General features: G+C 34.4%; 3 protein-coding genes across 3 annotated transcripts; all 3 read right to left on the bottom strand.

The window, feature by feature from the left end:
* Positions 1–2,129: 2,129 nt before the first annotated feature.
* LOC139707124 (olfactory receptor 51V1-like) lies at positions 2,130–3,074 on the bottom strand. The gene has a single exon (XM_071617154.1). The coding sequence runs from the start codon at positions 3,072–3,074 to the stop codon at positions 2,130–2,132; it is 945 nt and encodes a 314-aa protein (XP_071473255.1).
* Positions 3,075–10,243: 7,169 nt separating this feature from the next.
* On the bottom strand, positions 10,244–11,188 carry LOC139707123 (olfactory receptor 51V1-like). The gene has a single exon (XM_071617153.1). It carries the CDS (start codon positions 11,186–11,188, stop codon positions 10,244–10,246), a length of 945 nt encoding a protein of 314 aa, XP_071473254.1.
* Positions 11,189–18,358: 7,170 nt separating this feature from the next.
* LOC139707122 (olfactory receptor 51V1-like) lies at positions 18,359–19,303 on the bottom strand. Its single transcript, XM_071617152.1, has one exon. The coding sequence runs from the start codon at positions 19,301–19,303 to the stop codon at positions 18,359–18,361; it is 945 nt and encodes a 314-aa protein (XP_071473253.1).
* Positions 19,304–21,182: the final 1,879 nt, after the last annotated feature.

Genomic DNA, 21,182 nt, shown 5'->3' with positions numbered 1-21,182 from the left:
TGATCATATTTTGATGGTATACTTAATAAATAGTTGCCTAAGAGAAGTCACAAAGATTTATTTGTATGTTTTATACCAAAGTTTTATAGATATATACTGGTACACACCTCATATTATAGCTACTTTGGAGATTGAGCAGAATGGTGGATAATTCGGCCTAGACAACTTATCAAGACCATGTCTCAATATTAAAAAACAAATAAAAATGAAAAGGCCTGGTGTGTTGATTGCTGAGTGATAGAGCAGTTGCAAACTCATGATCACCTGAGTACAATCTCTAGTATAATTTTCAGTACCATCAAAGATGTGTGTGTGTGTGTAGATAGATTAGCTATTGCTAGAAATCTGTGATCACTTCAGAGTACATTTTTGCATATATGTAATCAGAACTCTAAGATCACTTTGTTTAGATACTGAGGTCCCATTTATGCAGTACATGTTTCTTAAAATAGTTCTTTTTTCCTTCAATTTTGTCAACTTTATTACAAATCAATAGCACGTGAATGGATCACCTTATATCTATGATGCTCATGTCCAATTTCAAGAAGAGTTCATTATTAGCAAATGACAATCTTTCTAAAGAACTTATATAGTAGGCTAGTAGGCATGTCACAAACTTAATCTAAAAACATCAAGCAAATTGTCCGGCTGGAAGGTATGCTCTCATGCATGACAAATAAACAGTATTTTTTCTAGACTGATTTAATTTCAGTGATTAGAGATCCCTATGCCAAATCTTAACCTGTGCATGGGTGAAAAATCACCAGGGATTTTGTCTCCGTAGCACACTTCTATGTCTTTTGTTTCCTCAAATCCAGCTAGTCTGTTTAGCACTCATGAAATTGGAAATGGCAAGTGTATTAAAGGACCTACATCAATGTCTACCATACATTCAGATATTATAAAAACAAAACGGTGTATTATTTTATAACCTCTTTTCCTTTAGCTCAACATGTTATATGTAAAGCTTCACCAGTTAAATTACTAACCAGAAGATGAAAATTCCAGTTTCCAAAGATCCTGTTACCTGCAAACTGGTGGTTGGGCAAGTCAAAGGTGGGCTGAGACACAGAGGTTAGATGAAAGGTTATGGCTAAAAAGTACTCACACCCTTCTTTATGTTTTTCTCTACATCTCTTCAGTACACAGTCACCCCTCTCTGCTAAGTTGTCAGAGCTTCAGGGATATATTTCTTTCTGTCCCCTCATGTAAAAATCCAGAAGAAAAGTAAGACTGAAGGATCTATGCTGAAATTAGAAAGTGAGACAGAATAGACAAATCTCATCTTGTAAACCTCTGAACCTATATGTATTTAGAAAAAATCAATTTGTATCAAAGAAATTAATATTTACTTCATTCTTATATAGAGCTTATATAAGGAATATTTATATTACTTGATCTTTGTAACAATCTAGGCACTATTTTTAATGGAAATGGAATTGAAATGAGTAATGATAAATGAAAATAATAATTTTTAAATATTAATTACTGTTGATATTGCAATTTCGATAAAGACACTAATAATAAAACTCTATTTTCCTCCACTATGGCACTTGCTGGTTGTTCCTATCTTCAGTTATATTATTGCACATAAACTGGGGGTGGGGGCAATTGTTGGATTAGTGGACAATCTAGCATCAAGCTTACTTATTGTTTGGTTTAGTACTCTTTACAAGATTTAGGAAGTCCAGTCTCCTTATGATGTTTAGTCCATTAAATGGCCATGTGACTGAACGTGGTATAGGGCATATGGATAAACACAAAAATGCTGCTTAGAATAACAAAAATGGATAAAATAAAGGTTGGTCTTTCAGCAACTATTTAAAGGGAATTAGACATCAAAATTTACCTTTTTCCTGATCCATGTACTAAAATATACCTTCGCTCATCTGTCCCTAATCAGTATGAATTTTACTTTCAAAAATTATCTAAGACATTAACATGGTTCTTATTCAACATACATATTATGATTTATAAAATTCTTCATAGATTTGTGGTAGCTGTGAAAAATCGGGGATACAATCATTTAAATAGAAGTTAGAGAATCTATTTTGAATTACTTACTGAATCTCAACTTTTCTTAACTGTACACATTGACTTCCAAATATATTCACATTGCAACTCAAGACTTAGACTGCTTTCAAGGAAAACAACCTCTGCACTCTCCTTCGTATCTGGTGGGTCTTGATACTGTAGATAATGGGGTTCATCAAGGGTGGGAAAAGGATATAGATGTTGCCCATGAGGACATGAACCAGAGGAGAGAGGTGTTTGCCAAAGCGATGAACCATGGTCAGACCAATGATTGGGATGTAGAAAACCAAAACAGCACAGATGTGAGACACACAGGTCTGTAAGGACTTCATTCTCTCCTCCCGGGATGCGATGGCTAAGACTGTATGCAAGATCATAATGTAGGAGATTATGATGAGCACAGCATCCAGCAGCAAGTTCATGATCACCAGAACCAGAGCATAGATGCTGTTGAAGCGGATGTCTGAACAGGCCAATCGAAGTAAGTCTTGGTGCAGGCAGAAAGAGTGAGAGAGGATGTGAGGACGGCAGTAATTTAAGAACTTCAGGCGGATGATGGCAGGAGAAATGAATGAAAAACTTCTACACAAAATTGCCACCCCGATTTTCATGATTTTGTCACTGGTTAGGATGGAGGAGTAGCTTAGAGGGTTGCAAATGGCAATGTAGCGGTCAAAGGCCATAGCCAGGAGGACAGAGGACTCCATGAGGGACAGACCATGGATGAAATAGGACTGAGCAATGCAGAAATCCAGGCTGATCTCTTGCATGAACCCATAGAGGACTCCCAGCACCGTGTGCACAGTGGACAGTCCAATGCACAGATCCGTGAGGGACAGCATGGCCAGGAAGTAGAACATGGGCTGGTGCAAGCTTGGCTCAGTCCTGATCACATGGAGCACCGTACAGTTTCCCAGGAACACCATGGCATAGATGGAGGAGAAGGGGATGGAGAGCCAGAGGGAGTAAACTTCTAGACCAGGAACTCCAGTGAGAACAAATGTTGAACTATTGAGGTGGGAGTGAGAGAGAGCAGACATGAGTGGAAGATGTAAAATCTTCCAAGAGAGCTATTTTAATTGCACACGTTTGTGATTCCTGAATCTTTATTGGTGTTTCTATGGTTTAAGGAAGAAAATAAAACATTCAGTTCCATAAGAGGCAATATAGACACACCTGAGTCTCTATTTTTCACAGATAATCATCTTCTCTCCTCATGGAAATGACAGTGGCAGTAATCGGTATTCCAAGAAATTAGAAGCTTTTATGCAGTAATATTAGTGTAAATGGGCACTTGGGATTTGGTGTGGAGGATGGACTTCTGGGAACCTCTGTTCAATTCTAAAGAATATAATGAATGATCACAGGTGTGAAGTGGTACCATGGCTGGCTTCACCCTCAGGAGACTGAAATACACAGGCTCTTTCCTCTTTGGTATCACAGCTGTACCTTCAACTTGCACAAACACATCATAAGATCCCTAAAGAAAAGGGTTAGTTAATGTAATCTAATTTTGTAGAACAAAAAAATCAGCTAAGATCCAGTAAACAAGTGAAAACTGAACTGTATTGCATTCTATATTGGACACTTCCCTTAAATATTTACATATTTAAAATTTATTTCATTTTCTTCTTTATTTTCATCCCCTTTTTAATCGCATATGAGATTTCTACATTTTCTGATTCACAGTACTATTACATCTTATGTGTTTCATTAATAAGCTAGCACAATTGGCATGCATTTTATACTGGATATTAATAAATAATATTGTATGCTCTCTCTGTTATCAATAACTGTGCTGTCTGTTTATAGTTAGAATAAAACTAGATATTTTGAGCATATATCACTTTTGTAATAACCAGTTTATAAGGTTATACTATATAGATCTAGCCTCTTTAGATCAACTGTACTACCCAATGATTTCAGAACTTTCCATGAAATGCAAAAAAAAAAAAAAAATGACATTATTGTTTTGTTTGTCTGTTTTGCTTTCTTTTGTTTTGTCTTTTGGTGGTGGGGATTTAACCCAGAGGCACTCTACTCTTGAACTTGTAAAGTCTTGATAAGTTGCTGAGTCTGGCCTCAAACTTGCAATCTTTCTACCTCAGTCTTCTGAAAAATTGGAATCAAAAGTATGCACCAATGTGACTGGCAACATGAGTTTGTTTTTTTAACAGACTTTATGAATTATTACAGCTTATAAGAATATATCTAGAATTTTTTGGAACTCCATACAAAACTTCCAAATGATTTGTAAACTTGGTTAAAAGAAAACTTTCTTTAAAAGCATGATTGTTTTTCTTAAAGAGAATTTAATATCTACAAATATTTTTAAAAATCACATATTTACAACATATATGGCATTATCGTGCAATGCCTCTGATTGCCAGAATACTATATGAAAGGGTAATTAAGACAGCTAATAAAGATGAATAATCACCTTGATACAGAATAGCATTATTCAATGTGTGTAATTTTTTTCTGAATAGGGATTCAGTCAAAATATCAGTGACTAATGCAATGAGTTTCTGGTAATATGGCTAAGAGAAGCCACTGGGAAATGTAACCAAGGTATTGGATAGGTCAAGATAGAAGGGAAAATAAATGTCAGTTTTTAGACAAAGACTTTCCCAGCTTGCAAGAACAGATATTTTAGTCATGTCACTAATAAAATTGATTAACTAGGGAGCCCCTTCTTAATGATTCTTCAATATATTGTGACCACCTTTTGTTTCACTATATTTTATGTTTATGACCATTAAGTATCCTAACCAATAAAAATTCAATGCATGTTTATAAACATGGGAAGAAATGATTTAAAATAAATTATATGACCTTTCTAATAGTATTTTTGGGGAAACCACTATTATGTGTTCTAGGTTAGAAATTGTTATAAATGTGTAAATCATTGATAATCATTTCCAAATTAAAATTATTGTGTATCTCTAAATGTGTGCAACATAAAGTATGAAGGTTGCCCAGAAATTAAAAACAGGACTCTCATATTTCCTAAGTATTCCATTTCTGAATTTATATCTAGCAGAATATAAAATAGACCTCAAAACATGGTATTTCCATATTTATTGAAGCATAGTCACAATATCTAAGGTATGGAAACAACCTAAGTGTTCACTGGCAGACAAATAAGAAGTAGTAGTTAAAACTGAATACTATTCATCTTAAAATGAATGAAACTGAGGAAATTATGGTAATTGAATTAAGGCACATAAGGAAAAGAGAATGGTCCATAATATCCCTTAAATTTGATACCTAAAAAAGTGAAACTGAGAGAAATTGAGGGTAGAAATGGTAGTTTCCAGGGAATAAGAGAGTAAGTAGATGGTCCAATACTGACTACAGCTAAAACTTTCACACTTTTTTTTCACATTTTGTAGTGGTGCATTATGAGGATGGGATTTTTAAATTTCATATTCATACAGGCACACTATGTAGCTATAGAATTTGGCCAATATCACTCCTCAGCACTTCCCCCTTTCTCCCCATCTGACTTACACCCTTTGGTCCTTTTTCTCTCCTGATCTCCTTTTGACCTCCATGGGATCTGCCTCAACTTTCTTTTTCCTCTTCCTCTCTAGTTCCAAATTTGAGAGAAAACATATGACCCTTAACCTGAGTTTGGCTTATTACAATTAAGATAATGGTTTCTAGTTCCTTCCATTTTCCTGCAAATGTTATAATTTCATTTTCTTTATTGCTGAATAAAATTATATTGTGAATATATATATAAGATATTTTCTTTATCCATTCACGCCTTTATAGACACTTAGGCTGGTTCCAAGATTTTATTATTGTGAATTGTACTGCTATAAACATGGGTATGTGTGTATCACTGTATTATTGTGAATTTAATTCTTTAGCATACTTATTGAAGTGGCATAGCTGGGTCATACTGTGATTCCATGTCCAGTCTTTTGAGGAATCTCCATACTGACTTATATAGTGGAAATACTAGTTTATAATCCCACCAAAAGTGTAAAAGTGTTCCTTTTACCCCACATCCTCTCCAGGATTGATTATTACTTGTAAGTATAAATTAGTAAGAGAAAATGTGGATAAAGTATGTGTGAACTTGGACACATGTTGAATTTAGTCATATTTGATTTTGTACAGAAGCTACAAAATTACAATGGTGTTTTTCCTCTTCAGTCTTTCGGGGTTGAGTGTCATAGCACTGATGAGCTCAGGTGAGACTGAACCAGGTGATGCTCTGCTCTCCTGTTTCAGTTCTCATACCACACACAGATGTCCCCACGTGGTCGTTTCATGCCATGTTGTAAATATTTTTGTGCTTCTTATTGGTAATTGTTGTTGAATATGCCCTCCAAGGGAAGTGGTGAAAGTGTGAATAATTCCTAAGTACAAAAGAATGGCAATGTTCCTTAGGGAAAAAATATGTTAGACAAACACCATTCACCATTTGCATGAGTTATAATGCAAATATGTGTTCAATGCTGATGAATCAATATGTTCCATCCAGAAAACAAAGGTACCCATTCTGCACATAAAGAATTTCCACGAACAGTGGTGAAGTAACATTTATTATATAGATGGGAAATATGAGTAATATGGAAAAGCAAAAATATTTCAAGACATATGAGGTGACAACTGACTAAACTGTGAAGTGAACAACGTTGGTATTAGGCTGCTCAGTATTATACACAGGGTCAGGAAAATAAACTCATCTAGGCTGCTGCTGGTTGTCTCCCCAGGTTCAAAAGGGAATGAGAAATTATAGACAAGGCAAAGGTGCAGATCAGGGGAAAGCAAAATAAATTAAAACCAACAAGAGCATCATTAAGTTTTATCAAGAAAAAGTTTTGAGGATGAGCATATTTTTGATAATGACGAAACTGTTTGTTTCACAAGGACATTGGTATATAAACATATATTATAACAGGATTTCAGTTGGTAAAATTTATTGGCCACAGGCTGATAGGAATTGAACCCTCCATAGCAGTAGTTTTCTATGCATTGTTTATGTCAACTTTATATACCACAAATTCAGTTGATAATGAGATTAGTTTATAAGTGCATGCCTTTTGACTGTTAGTACATATAGGTGGAGAAATAAATATTCATCTAATATCTGAACTCAACCCACTGGGAGAGAATTTAAAGCAGTAATTTCCTATGATAAATTACCTGTTGCACATGTAAAGCTTTGCCTTTTCTGTCTTTTGCAGCTTTCCATTATGATAACAAAATAACTGAGATGATTAACTTACAAAGAGGAGAGGATTATTTTGGTTCACTGCTTTGTATACTCTGGTACATGATCTATTGAGCCCTGTGGCAAGGCACCATACCACAGCAGGAGCACATGGCAGAATGAAAACACTGAACTCAGAATCCAGGAAGCAAAAGAGAAAAAGGCAGAGGTCCTGCAATGTCATGTGAAAGACCCACCTTCTATGCCTGACTCTGACATTGAATGGGTATACTATGATATTAATCCATGTTGTAGCATTACTCAGTATTCCATATCTTTTCATAGGTGGAAAATATTTTATTGAATGTATCTACTACATTTTTATATGATAATATTTGATGGACATTTCTGGTTTTTATTTTATTTTACATTTTGTGCTATTGCCAAGAATGCTATGGTATACATTCATATACAAACATGTTTTCAAATCTTTGGGGCATATATGTAGCAGTTGGTTAGAATAATAATTCTACTTTTTTAACATTTTGAGAAGCTGATTAACTATTTTCTAAACCTGTTGTAACCTTTTGTATTCCCACCAACAAATGATGTTGGTTGAGATTTCTTAAGAGACTCAGTAACACTTGTGATTCTATTTACTTTGTGGTGATTCTGGTGGGTATGAATCTTGAGTTTTGATATGCTCTTCTCTAATGACTAATGATTGATGGTATAATATTGTTTATCATTAAATTATTTAATTAGAAGAGCTATGACTCCATTATCAAAAACATGATTTACAAATATATTTATTTCTGTCTATTGCTTTTCTTTGCAATGTCAAGGGGATGTCCTTTGAAGTACAAAATATTATAATTTTTCTTGATCATAATTTACATTTTTCTGTTGTTGATCATATTTTGATGGTATACTTAATAAATAGTTGCCTAAGAGAAGTCACAAAGATTTATTTGTATGTTTTATACCAAAGTTTTATAGATATATACTGGTACACACCTCATATTATAGCTACTTTGGAGATTGAGCAGAATGGTGGATAATTCGGCCTAGACAACTTATCAAGACCATGTCTCAATATTAAAAAACAAATAAAAATGAAAAGGCCTGGTGTGTTGATTGCTGAGTGATAGAGCAGTTGCAAACTCATGATCACCTGAGTACAATCTCTAGTATAATTTTTAGTACCATCAAAGATGTGTGTGTGTGTGTAGATAGATTAGCTATTGCTAGAAATCTGTGATCACTTCAGAGTACATTTTTGCATATATGTAATCAGAACTCTAAGATCACTTTGTTTAGATACTGAGGTCCCATTTATGCAGTACATGTTTCTTAAAATAGTTCTTTTTTCCTTCAATTTTGTCAACTTTATTACAAATCAATAGCACGTGAATGGATCACCTTATATCTATGATGCTCATGTCCAATTTCAAGAAGAGTTCATTATTAGCAAATGACAATCTTTCTAAAGAACTTATATAGTAGGCTAGTAGGCATGTCACAAACTTAATCTAAAAACATCAAGCAAATTGTCCGGCTGGAAGGTATGCTCTCATGCATGACAAATAAACAGTATTTTTTCTAGACTGATTTAATTTCAGTGATTAGAGATCCCTATGCCAAATCTTAACCTGTGCATGGGTGAAAAATCACCAGGGATTTTGTCTCCGTAGCACACTTCTATGTCTTTTGTTTCCTCAAATCCAGCTAGTCTGTTTAGCACTCATGAAATTGGAAATGGCAAGTGTATTAAAGGACCTACATCAATGTCTACCATACATTCAGATATTATAAAAACAAAACGGTGTATTATTTTATAACCTCTTTTCCTTTAGCTCAACATGTTATATGTAAAGCTTCACCAGTTAAATTACTAACCAGAAGATGAAAATTCCAGTTTCCAAAGATCCTGTTACCTGCAAACTGGTGGTTGGGCAAGTCAAAGGTGGGCTGAGACACAGAGGTTAGATGAAAGGTTATGGCTAAAAAGTACTCACACCCTTCTTTATGTTTTTCTCTACATCTCTTCAGTACACAGTCACCCCTCTCTGCTAAGTTGTCAGAGCTTCAGGGATATATTTCTTTCTGTCCCCTCATGTAAAAATCCAGAAGAAAAGTAAGACTGAAGGATCTATGCTGAAATTAGAAAGTGAGACAGAATAGACAAATCTCATCTTGTAAACCTCTGAACCTATATGTATTTAGAAAAAATCAATTTGTATCAAAGAAATTAATATTTACTTCATTCTTATATAGAGCTTATATAAGGAATATTTATATTACTTGATCTTTGTAACAATCTAGGCACTATTTTTAATGGAAATGGAATTGAAATGAGTAATGATAAATGAAAATAATAATTTTTAAATATTAATTACTGTTGATATTGCAATTTCGATAAAGACACTAATAATAAAACTCTATTTTCCTCCACTATGGCACTTGCTGGTTGTTCCTATCTTCAGTTATATTATTGCACATAAACTGGGGGTGGGGGCAATTGTTGGATTAGTGGACAATCTAGCATCAAGCTTACTTATTGTTTGGTTTAGTACTCTTTACAAGATTTAGGAAGTCCAGTCTCCTTATGATGTTTAGTCCATTAAATGGCCATGTGACTGAACGTGGTATAGGGCATATGGATAAACACAAAAATGCTGCTTAGAATAACAAAAATGGATAAAATAAAGGTTGGTCTTTCAGCAACTATTTAAAGGGAATTAGACATCAAAATTTACCTTTTTCCTGATCCATGTACTAAAATATACCTTCGCTCATCTGTCCCTAATCAGTATGAATTTTACTTTCAAAAATTATCTAAGACATTAACATGGTTCTTATTCAACATACATATTATGATTTATAAAATTCTTCATAGATTTGTGGTAGCTGTGAAAAATCGGGGATACAATCATTTAAATAGAAGTTAGAGAATCTATTTTGAATTACTTACTGAATCTCAACTTTTCTTAACTGTACACATTGACTTCCAAATATATTCACATTGCAACTCAAGACTTAGACTGCTTTCAAGGAAAACAACCTCTGCACTCTCCTTCGTATCTGGTGGGTCTTGATACTGTAGATAATGGGGTTCATCAAGGGTGGGAAAAGGATATAGATGTTGCCCATGAGGACATGAACCAGAGGAGAGAGGTGTTTGCCAAAGCGATGAACCATGGTCAGACCAATGATTGGGATGTAGAAAACCAAAACAGCACAGATGTGAGACACACAGGTCTGTAAGGACTTCATTCTCTCCTCCCGGGATGCGATGGCTAAGACTGTATGCAAGATCATAATGTAGGAGATTATGATGAGCACAGCATCCAGCAGCAAGTTCATGATCACCAGAACCAGAGCATAGATGCTGTTGAAGCGGATGTCTGAACAGGCCAATCGAAGTAAGTCTTGGTGCAGGCAGAAAGAGTGAGAGAGGATGTGAGGACGGCAGTAATTTAAGAACTTCAGGCGGATGATGGCAGGAGAAATGAATGAAAAACTTCTACACAAAATTGCCACCCCGATTTTCATGATTTTGTCACTGGTTAGGATGGAGGAGTAGCTTAGAGGGTTGCAAATGGCAATGTAGCGGTCAAAGGCCATAGCCAGGAGGACAGAGGACTCCATGAGGGACAGACCATGGATGAAATAGGACTGAGCAATGCAGAAATCCAGGCTGATCTCTTGCATGAACCCATAGAGGACTCCCAGCACCGTGTGCACAGTGGACAGTCCAATGCACAGATCCGTGAGGGACAGCATGGCCAGGAAGTAGAACATGGGCTGGTGCAAGCTTGGCTCAGTCCTGATCACATGGAGCACCGTACAGTTTCCCAGGAACACCATGGCATAGATGGAGGAGAAGGGGATGGAGAGCCAGAGGGAGTAAACTTCTAGACCAGGAACTCCAGTGAGAACAAATGTTGAACTATTGAGGTGGGAGTGAGAGAGAGCAGACATGAGTGGAAGATGTAAAATCTTCCAAGGGAGCTATTTTAATTGCACACGTTTGTGATTCCTGAATCTTTATTGGTGTTTCTATGGTTTAAGGAAGAAAATAAAACATTCAGTTCCATAAGAGGCAATATAGACACACCTGAGTCTCTATTTTTCACAGATAATCATCTTCTCTCCTCATGGAAATGACAGTGGCAGTAATCGGTATTCCAAGAAATTAGAAGCTTTTATGCAGTAATATTAGTGTAAATGGGCACTTGGGATTTGGTGTGGAGGATGGACTTCTGGGAACCTCTGTTCAATTCTAAAGAATATAATGAATGATCACAGGTGTGAAGTGGTACCATGGCTGGCTTCACCCTCAGGAGACTGAAATACACAGGCTCTTTCCTCTTTGGTATCACAGCTGTACCTTCAACTTGCACAAACACATCATAAGATCCCTAAAGAAAAGGGTTAGTTAATGTAATCTAATTTTGTAGAACAAAAAAATCAGCTAAGATCCAGTAAACAAGTGAAAACTGAACTGTATTGCATTCTATATTGGACACTTCCCTTAAATATTTACATATTTAAAATTTATTTCATTTTCTTCTTTATTTTCATCCCCTTTTTAATCGCATATGAGATTTCTACATTTTCTGATTCACAGTACTATTACATCTTATGTGTTTCATTAATAAGCTAGCACAATTGGCATGCATTTTATACTGGATATTAATAAATAATATTGTATGCTCTCTCTGTTATCAATAACTGTGCTGTCTGTTTATAGTTAGAATAAAACTAGATATTTTGAGCATATATCACTTTTGTAATAACCAGTTTATAAGGTTATACTATATAGATCTAGCCTCTTTAGATCAACTGTACTACCCAATGATTTCAGAACTTTCCATGAAATGCAAAAAAAAAAAAAAAAATGACATTATTGTTTTGTTTGTCTGTTTTGCTTTCTTTTGTTTTGTCTTTTGGTGGTGGGGATTTAACCCAGAGGCACTCTACTCTTGAACTTGTAAAGTCTTGATAAGTTGCTGAGTCTGGCCTCAAACTTGCAATCTTTCTACCTCAGTCTTCTGAAAAATTGGAATCAAAAGTATGCACCAATGTGACTGGCAACATGAGTTTGTTTTTTTAACAGACTTTATGAATTATTACAGCTTATAAGAGTATATCTAGAATTTTTTGGAACTCCATACAAAACTTCCAAATGATTTGTAAACTTGGTTAAAAGAAAACTTTCTTTAAAAGCATGATTGTTTTTCTTAAAGAGAATTTAATATCTACAAATATTTTTAAAAATCACATATTTACAACATATATGGCATTATCGTGCAATGCCTCTGATTGCCAGAATACTATATGAAAGGGTAATTAAGACAGCTAATAAAGATGAATAATCACCTTGATACAGAATAGCATTATTCAATGTGTGTAATTTTTTTCTGAATAGGGATTCAGTCAAAATATCAGTGACTAATGCAATGAGTTTCTGGTAATATGGCTAAGAGAAGCCACTGGGAAATGTAACCAAGGTATTGGATAGGTCAAGATAGAAGGGAAAATAAATGTCAGTTTTTAGACAAAGACTTTCCCAGCTTGCAAGAACAGATATTTTAGTCATGTCACTAATAAAATTGATTAACTAGGGAGCCCCTTCTTAATGATTCTTCAATATATTGTGACCACCTTTTGTTTCACTATATTTTATGTTTATGACCATTAAGTATCCTAACCAATAAAAATTCAATGCATGTTTATAAACATGGGAAGAAATGATTTAAAATAAATTATATGACCTTTCTAATAGTATTTTTGGGGAAACCACTATTATGTGTTCTAGGTTAGAAATTGTTATAAATGTGTAAATCATTGATAATCATTTCCAAATTAAAATTATTGTGTATCTCTAAATGTGTGCAACATAAAGTATGAAGGTTGCCCAGAAATTAAAAACAGGACTCTCATATTTCCTAAGTATTCCATTTCTGAATTTATATCTAGCAGAATATAAAATAGACCTCAAAACATGGTATTTCCATATTTATTGAAGCATAGTCACAATATCTAAGGTATGGAAACAACCTAAGTGTTCACTGGCAGACAAATAAGAAGTAGTAGTTAAAACTGAATACTATTCATCTTAAAATGAATGAAACTGAGGAAATTATGGTAATTGAATTAAGGCACATAAGGAAAAGAGAATGGTCCATAATATCCCTTAAATTTGATACCTAAAAAAGTGAAACTGAGAGAAATTGAGGGTAGAAATGGTAGTTTCCAGGGAATAAGAGAGTAAGTAGATGGTCCAATACTGACTACAGCTAAAACTTTCACACTTTTTTTTCACATTTTGTAGTGGTGCATTATGAGGATGGGATTTTTAAATTTCATATTCATACAGGCACACTATGTAGCTATAGAATTTGGCCAATATCACTCCTCAGCACTTCCCCCTTTCTCCCCATCTGACTTACACCCTTTGGTCCTTTTTCTCTCCTGATCTCCTTTTGACCTCCATGGGATCTGCCTCAACTTTCTTTTTCCTCTTCCTCTCTAGTTCCAAATTTGAGAGAAAACATATGACCCTTAACCTGAGTTTGGCTTATTACAATTAAGATAATGGTTTCTAGTTCCTTCCATTTTCCTGCAAATGTTATAATTTCATTTTCTTTATTGCTGAATAAAATTATATTGTGAATATATATATAAGACATTTTCTTTATCCATTCACGCCTTTATAGACACTTAGGCTGGTTCCAAGATTTTATTATTGTGAATTGTACTGCTATAAACATGGGTATGTGTGTATCACTGTATTATTGTGAATTTAATTCTTTAGCATACTTATTGAAGTGGCATAGCTGGGTCATACTGTGATTCCATGTCCAGTCTTTTGAGGAATCTCCATACTGACTTATATAGTGGAAATATTAGTTTATAATCCCACCAAAAGTGTAAAAGTGTTCCTTTTACCCCACATCCTCTCCAGGATTGATTATTACTTGTAAGTATAAATTAGTAAGAGAAAATGTGGATAAAGTATGTGTGAACTTGGACACATGTTGAATTTAGTCATATTTGATTTTGTACAGAAGCTACAAAATTACAATGGTGTTTTTCCTCTTCAGTCTTTCGGGGTTGAGTGTCATAGCACTGATGAGCTCAGGTGAGACTGAACCAGGTGATGCTCTGCTCTCCTGTTTCAGTTCTCATACCACACACAGATGTCCCCACGTGGTCGTTTCATGCCATGTTGTAAATATTTTTGTGCTTCTTATTGGTAATTGTTGTTGAATATGCCCTCCAAGGGAAGTGGTGAAAGTGTGAATAATTCCTAAGTACAAAAGAATGGCAATGTTCCTTAGGGAAAAAATATGTTAGACAAACACCATTCACCATTTGCATGAGTTATAATGCAAATATGTGTTCAATGCTGATGAATCAATATGTTCCATCCAGAAAACAAAGGTACCCATTCTGCACATAAAGAATTTCCACGAACAGTGGTGAAGTAACATTTATTATATAGATGGGAAATATGAGTAATATGGAAAAGCAAAAATATTTCAAGACATATGAGGTGACAACTGACTAAACTGTGAAGTGAACAACGTTGGTATTAGGCTGCTCAGTATTATACACAGGGTCAGGAAAATAAACTCATCTAGGCTGCTGCTGGTTGTCTCCCCAGGTTCAAAAGGGAATGAGAAATTATAGACAAGGCAAAGGTGCAGATCAGGGGAAAGCAAAATAAATTAAAACCAACAAGAGCATCATTAAGTTTTATCAAGAAAAAGTTTTGAGGATGAGCATATTTTTGATAATGACGAAACTGTTTGTTTCACAAGGACATTGGTATATAAACATATATTATAACAGGATTTCAGTTGGTAAAATTTATTGGCCACAGGCTGATAGGAATTGAACCCTCCATAGCAGTAGTTTTCTATGCATTGTTTATGTCAACTTTATATACCACAAATTCAGTTGATAATGAGATTAGTTTATAAGTGCATGCCTTTTGACTGTTAGTACATATAGGTGGAGAAATAAATATTCATCTAATATCTGAACTCAACCCACTGGGAGAGAATTTAAAGCAGTAATTTCCTATGATAAATTACCTGTTGCACATGTAAAGCTTTGCCTTTTCTGTCTTTTGCAGCTTTCCATTATGATAACAAAATAACTGAGATGATTAACTTACAAAGAGGAGAGGATTATTTTGGTTCACTGCTTTGTATACTCTGGTACATGATCTATTGAGCCCTGTGGCAAGGCACCATACTACAGCAGGAGCACATGGCAGAATGAAAACACTGAACTCAGAATCCAGGAAGCAAAAGAGAAAAAGGCAGAGGTCCTGCAATGTCATGTGAAAGACCCACCTTCTATGCCTGACTCTGACATTGAATGGGTATACTATGATATTAATCCATGTTGTAGCATTACTCAGTATTCCATATCTTTTCATAGGTGGAAAATATTTTATTGAATGTATCTACTACATTTTTATATGATAATATTTGATGGACATTTCTGGTTTTTATTTTATTTTACATTTTGTGCTATTGCCAAGAATGCTATGGTATACATTCATATACAAACATGTTTTCAAATCTTTGGGGCATATATGTAGCAGTTGGTTAGAATAATAATTCTACTTTTTTAACATTTTGAGAAGCTGATTAACTATTTTCTAAACCTGTTGTAACCTTTTGTATTCCCACCAACAAATGATGTTGGTTGAGATTTCTTAAGAGACTCAGTAACACTTGTGATTCTATTTACTTTGTGGTGATTCTGGTGGGTATGAATCTTGAGTTTTGATATGCTCTTCTCTAATGACTAATGATTGATGGTATAATATTGTTTATCATTAAATTATTTAATTAGAAGAGCTATGACTCCATTATCAAAAACATGATTTACAAATATATTTATTTCTGTCTATTGCTTTTCTTTGCAATGTCAAGGGGATGTCCTTTGAAGTACAAAATATTATAATTTTTCTTGATCATAATTTACATTTTTCTGTTGTTGATCATATTTTGATGGTATACTTAATAAATAGTTGCCTAAGAGAAGTCACAAAGATTTATTTGTATGTTTTATACCAAAGTTTTATAGATATATACTGGTACACACCTCATATTATAGCTACTTTGGAGATTGAGCAGAATGGTGGATAATTCGGCCTAGACAACTTATCAAGACCATGTCTCAATATTAAAAAACAAATAAAAATGAAAAGGCCTGGTGTGTTGATTGCTGAGTGATAGAGCAGTTGCAAACTCATGATCACCTGAGTACAATCTCTAGTATAATTTTTAGTACCATCAAAGATGTGTGTGTGTGTGTAGATAGATTAGCTATTGCTAGAAATCTGTGATCACTTCAGAGTACATTTTTGCATATATGTAATCAGAACTCTAAGATCACTTTGTTTAGATACTGAGGTCCCATTTATGCAGTACATGTTTCTTAAAATAGTTCTTTTTTCCTTCAATTTTGTCAACTTTATTACAAATCAATAGCACGTGAATGGATCACCTTATATCTATGATGCTCATGTCCAATTTCAAGAAGAGTTCATTATTAGCAAATGACAATCTTTCTAAAGAACTTATATAGTAGGCTAGTAGGCATGTCACAAACTTAATCTAAAAACATCAAGCAAATTGTCCGGCTGGAAGGTATGCTCTCATGCATGACAAATAAACAGTATTTTTTCTAGACTGATTTAATTTCAGTGATTAGAGATCCCTATGCCAAATCTTAACCTGTGCATGGGTGAAAAATCACCAGGGATTTTGTCTCCGTAGCACACTTCTATGTCTTTTGTTTCCTCAAATCCAGCTAGTCTGTTTAGCACTCATGAAATTGGAAATGGCAAGTGTATTAAAGGACCTACATCAATGTCTACCATACATTCAGATATTATAAAAACAAAACGGTGTATTATTTTATAACCTCTTTTCCTTTAGCTCAACATGTTATATGTAAAGCTTCACCAGTTAAATTACTAACCAGAAGATGAAAATTCCAGTTTCCAAAGATCCTGTTACCTGCAAACTGGTGGTTGGGCAAGTCAAAGGTGGGCTGAGACACAGAGGTTAGATGAAAGGTTATGGCTAAAAAGTACTCACACCCTTCTTTATGTTTTTCTCTACATCTCTTCAGTACACAGTCACCCCTCTCTGCTAAGTTGTCAGAGCTTCAGGGATATATTTCTTTCTGTCCCCTCATGTAAAAATCCAGAAGAAAAGTAAGACTGAAGGATCTATGCTGAAATTAGAAAGTGAGACAGAATAGACAAATCTCATCTTGTAAACCTCTGAACCTATATGTATTTAGAAAAAATCAATTTGTATCAAAGAAATTAATATTTACTTCATTCTTATATAGAGCTTATATAAGGAATATTTATATTACTTGATCTTTGTAACAATCTAGGCACTATTTTTAATGGAAATGGAATTGAAATGAGTAATGATAAATGAAAATAATAATTTTTAAATATTAATTACTGTTGATATTGCAATTTCGATAAAGACACTAATAATAAAACTCTATTTTCCTCCACTATGGCACTTGCTGGTTGTTCCTATCTTCAGTTATATTATTGCACATAAACTGGGGGTGGGGGCAATTGTTGGATTAGTGGACAATCTAGCATCAAGCTTACTTATTGTTTGGTTTAGTACTCTTTACAAGATTTAGGAAGTCCAGTCTCCTTATGATGTTTAGTCCATTAAATGGCCATGTGACTGAACGTGGTATAGGGCATATGGATAAACACAAAAATGCTGCTTAGAATAACAAAAATGGATAAAATAAAGGTTGGTCTTTCAGCAACTATTTAAAGGGAATTAGACATCAAAATTTACCTTTTTCCTGATCCATGTACTAAAATATACCTTCGCTCATCTGTCCCTAATCAGTATGAATTTTACTTTCAAAAATTATCTAAGACATTAACATGGTTCTTATTCAACATACATATTATGATTTATAAAATTCTTCATAGATTTGTGGTAGCTGTGAAAAATCGGGGATACAATCATTTAAATAGAAGTTAGAGAATCTATTTTGAATTACTTACTGAATCTCAACTTTTCTTAACTGTACACATTGACTTCCAAATATATTCACATTGCAACTCAAGACTTAGACTGCTTTCAAGGAAAACAACCTCTGCACTCTCCTTCGTATCTGGTGGGTCTTGATACTGTAGATAATGGGGTTCATTAAGGGTGGGAAAAGGATATAGATGTTGCCCATGAGGACATGAACCAGAGGAGAGAGGTGTTTGCCAAAGCGATGAACCATGGTCAGACCAATGATTGGGATGTAGAAAACCAAAACAGCACAGATGTGAGACACACAGGTCTGTAAGGACTTCATTCTCTCCTCCCGGGATGCGATGGCTAAGACTGTATGCAAGATCATAATGTAGGAGATTATGATGAGCACAGCATCCAGCAGCAAGTTCATGATCACCAGAACCAGAGCATAGATGCTGTTGAAGCGGATGTCTGAACAGGCCAATCGAAGTAAGTCTTGGTGCAGGCAGAAAGAGTGAGAGAGGATGTGAGGACGGCAGTAATTTAAGAACTTCAGGCGGATGATGGCAGGAGAAATGAATGAAAAACTTCTACACAAAATTGCCACCCCGATTTTCATGATTTTGTCACTGGTTAGGATGGAGGAGTAGCTTAGAGGGTTGCAAATGGCAATGTAGCGGTCAAAGGCCATAGCCAGGAGGACAGAGGACTCCATGAGGGACAGACCATGGATGAAATAGGACTGAGCAATGCAGAAATCCAGGCTGATCTCTTGCATGAACCCATAGAGGACTCCCAGCACCGTGTGCACAGTGGACAGTCCAATGCACAGATCCGTGAGGGACAGCATGGCCAGGAAGTAGAACATGGGCTGGTGCAAGCTTGGCTCAGTCCTGATCACATGGAGCACCGTACAGTTTCCCAGGAACACCATGGCATAGATGGAGGAGAAGGGGATGGAGAGCCAGAGGGAGTAAACTTCTAGACCAGGAACTCCAGTGAGAACAAATGTTGAACTATTGAGGTGGGAGTGAGAAAGAGCAGACATGAGTAGAAGATGGAAAATCTTCTAAGAGAGCTATTTTAATTATTCAAGTTTGTGATTCCCAAATTTCCAGCAATGTTAATCTGCTTTCAGAAGAAAATCAAATATAATGCAATTGCCACAAGTATCAATATAGAAACGTGATTCTTTATTCCTGTTATCTCTACATGGAACTTACAGTGTGAGTAATGAGGATATCAGAAATTTAGGTGCTTTTATTCAGTTACAATAATGCTAATAGGTACATAGGGTTTAGTTTGCAATCTAGCCTTTTGGGAATGTCTGTTCAGTCTTAAAGAAAATTAATATATGACCACAGTGTAAAGCACTACCATGACTGATACACCCTTGGGATTAGGTGAAATACATGACCAATTTTCCACTTCAGTACCACATTATAGCTTTCCCCTGTTGCAACAGTTCATAAAATCCCTTTAAATGTACTAGTTAGTATAATTTAACTTGACAAACATGGAAATTTGAATAAGACACTAAATCACTTAAGTGATATCTTAAATTTTGCTCAATTTTCTTTGCCTATTTAAATTATACTTTATATTTCTTTCTGTTTTCATCCACCCCTTCCACCTATATAAAATTTCGACTTTTTCTTAATCACAATGTAATCACCTTTTATATTACTTATTTCTGATATAATACTTGGCATGAGTTTTATGGAATTAATAAATATTCATACTATTCATTTTGTTAATGTCAGTGTTAAGTAACTACTTATTCTAATAAGTTTATTTATTTTAAGCATATAAAATTTTTTAAAAGCAAATCATGATATATGATTTGCATCTACCCTCCATAGATCTGTAGCAATTCCCTCAAATTTCAGAAATTCCCATTAATAATTTTACAGCAACATGACATGAGTTTCTTTGTTTGATTTTATAAAATACTGAATTTTATAAGAAAAAATCTAGGATTTTAGAATATAATTAAAGCTCCATAGAAGTCTACCAAATGATTTGTATAATTGGATAACAGAAAACTTTTTCTAAGAAGAAGTGATTTGATCTTTTTGAAAGAAGTTAATATTTCCAAATATAAGGTCAATATTTAATTTTTTGATAATTTTGGTACTATCCTCAGAATATAATTTATTGGCTGCATACTAGCCTTGAGAGAAGGTACTTAATAAATTTGTTAAGGAGAAAAAGTTACCTTGAAATAGAATTGTATTATTCAAGAAATGTAGTATTTTTCTTAATAGGTATTCAGTTAAAATATCAGTGATTAACACAATAAATTTTTTGAAACATGGCTTGGGGATGGTACTGGGAAATATCACAAGATATTGAAATTACATGTCAATTTTTCTATGAAGTTTTTCTATGTCTGTAGAAACAGAGTAAAAAAAATTCCATCAAGCTATTTCAGTAATGTTCTTAACAGAGAACTAATTAAATGGGGAAAATATTTTAATCAATGTGTGTCTCTTTTCTGTTTAGTAAGAAACTTGTGGTTTGATATATTTTATGTTTTTATCTCTCTAAATGTAGTCCCTTACAAAAGTAGAGCCTCAATACACGTTTGTTGAATACAAGTATAAAATAATTACAGTAAATTCTGTAGCTTCTCCAAAAAAACTTGATTTTTGAAAGCTTTATCACAGAATCTAGTTAGAATCCCTATAAATATGCAAATAATTGATCATCATTTATATTTTGAAATAATTGGGTGTCTCCAAATATGTCTGAAATAATCTATGGAATATTCTCAGATATTTAATATACAACTATCACTAAATATAGATTCTACCTAACACAAAAGAACTAAAAGACCTCAAAATAGTTTGTACTTTCATGTTCATTGAAGCACCATTCACAATAGTCATGTATGTAAACAACCTAAGTGTCTATCCACAGAAAAG

Source organism: Marmota flaviventris, chromosome 9 (assembly GCF_047511675.1).
Source record: "Marmota flaviventris isolate mMarFla1 chromosome 9, mMarFla1.hap1, whole genome shotgun sequence".
Lineage (NCBI taxonomy): Eukaryota > Metazoa > Chordata > Mammalia > Rodentia > Sciuridae > Marmota > Marmota flaviventris.
Note: the sequence above shows the minus strand (reverse complement) of the source record. Positions and strands in the feature narration are given on the sequence as shown.

Coding starts and splice junctions, on each gene's coding strand:
- LOC139707124 (XM_071617154.1), bottom strand. CDS start 3,074: ATGTCTGCTCTCTCTCACTCCCACCTCAATAGTTCAACATTTGTTCTC.
- LOC139707123 (XM_071617153.1), bottom strand. CDS start 11,188: ATGTCTGCTCTCTCTCACTCCCACCTCAATAGTTCAACATTTGTTCTC.
- LOC139707122 (XM_071617152.1), bottom strand. CDS start 19,303: ATGTCTGCTCTTTCTCACTCCCACCTCAATAGTTCAACATTTGTTCTC.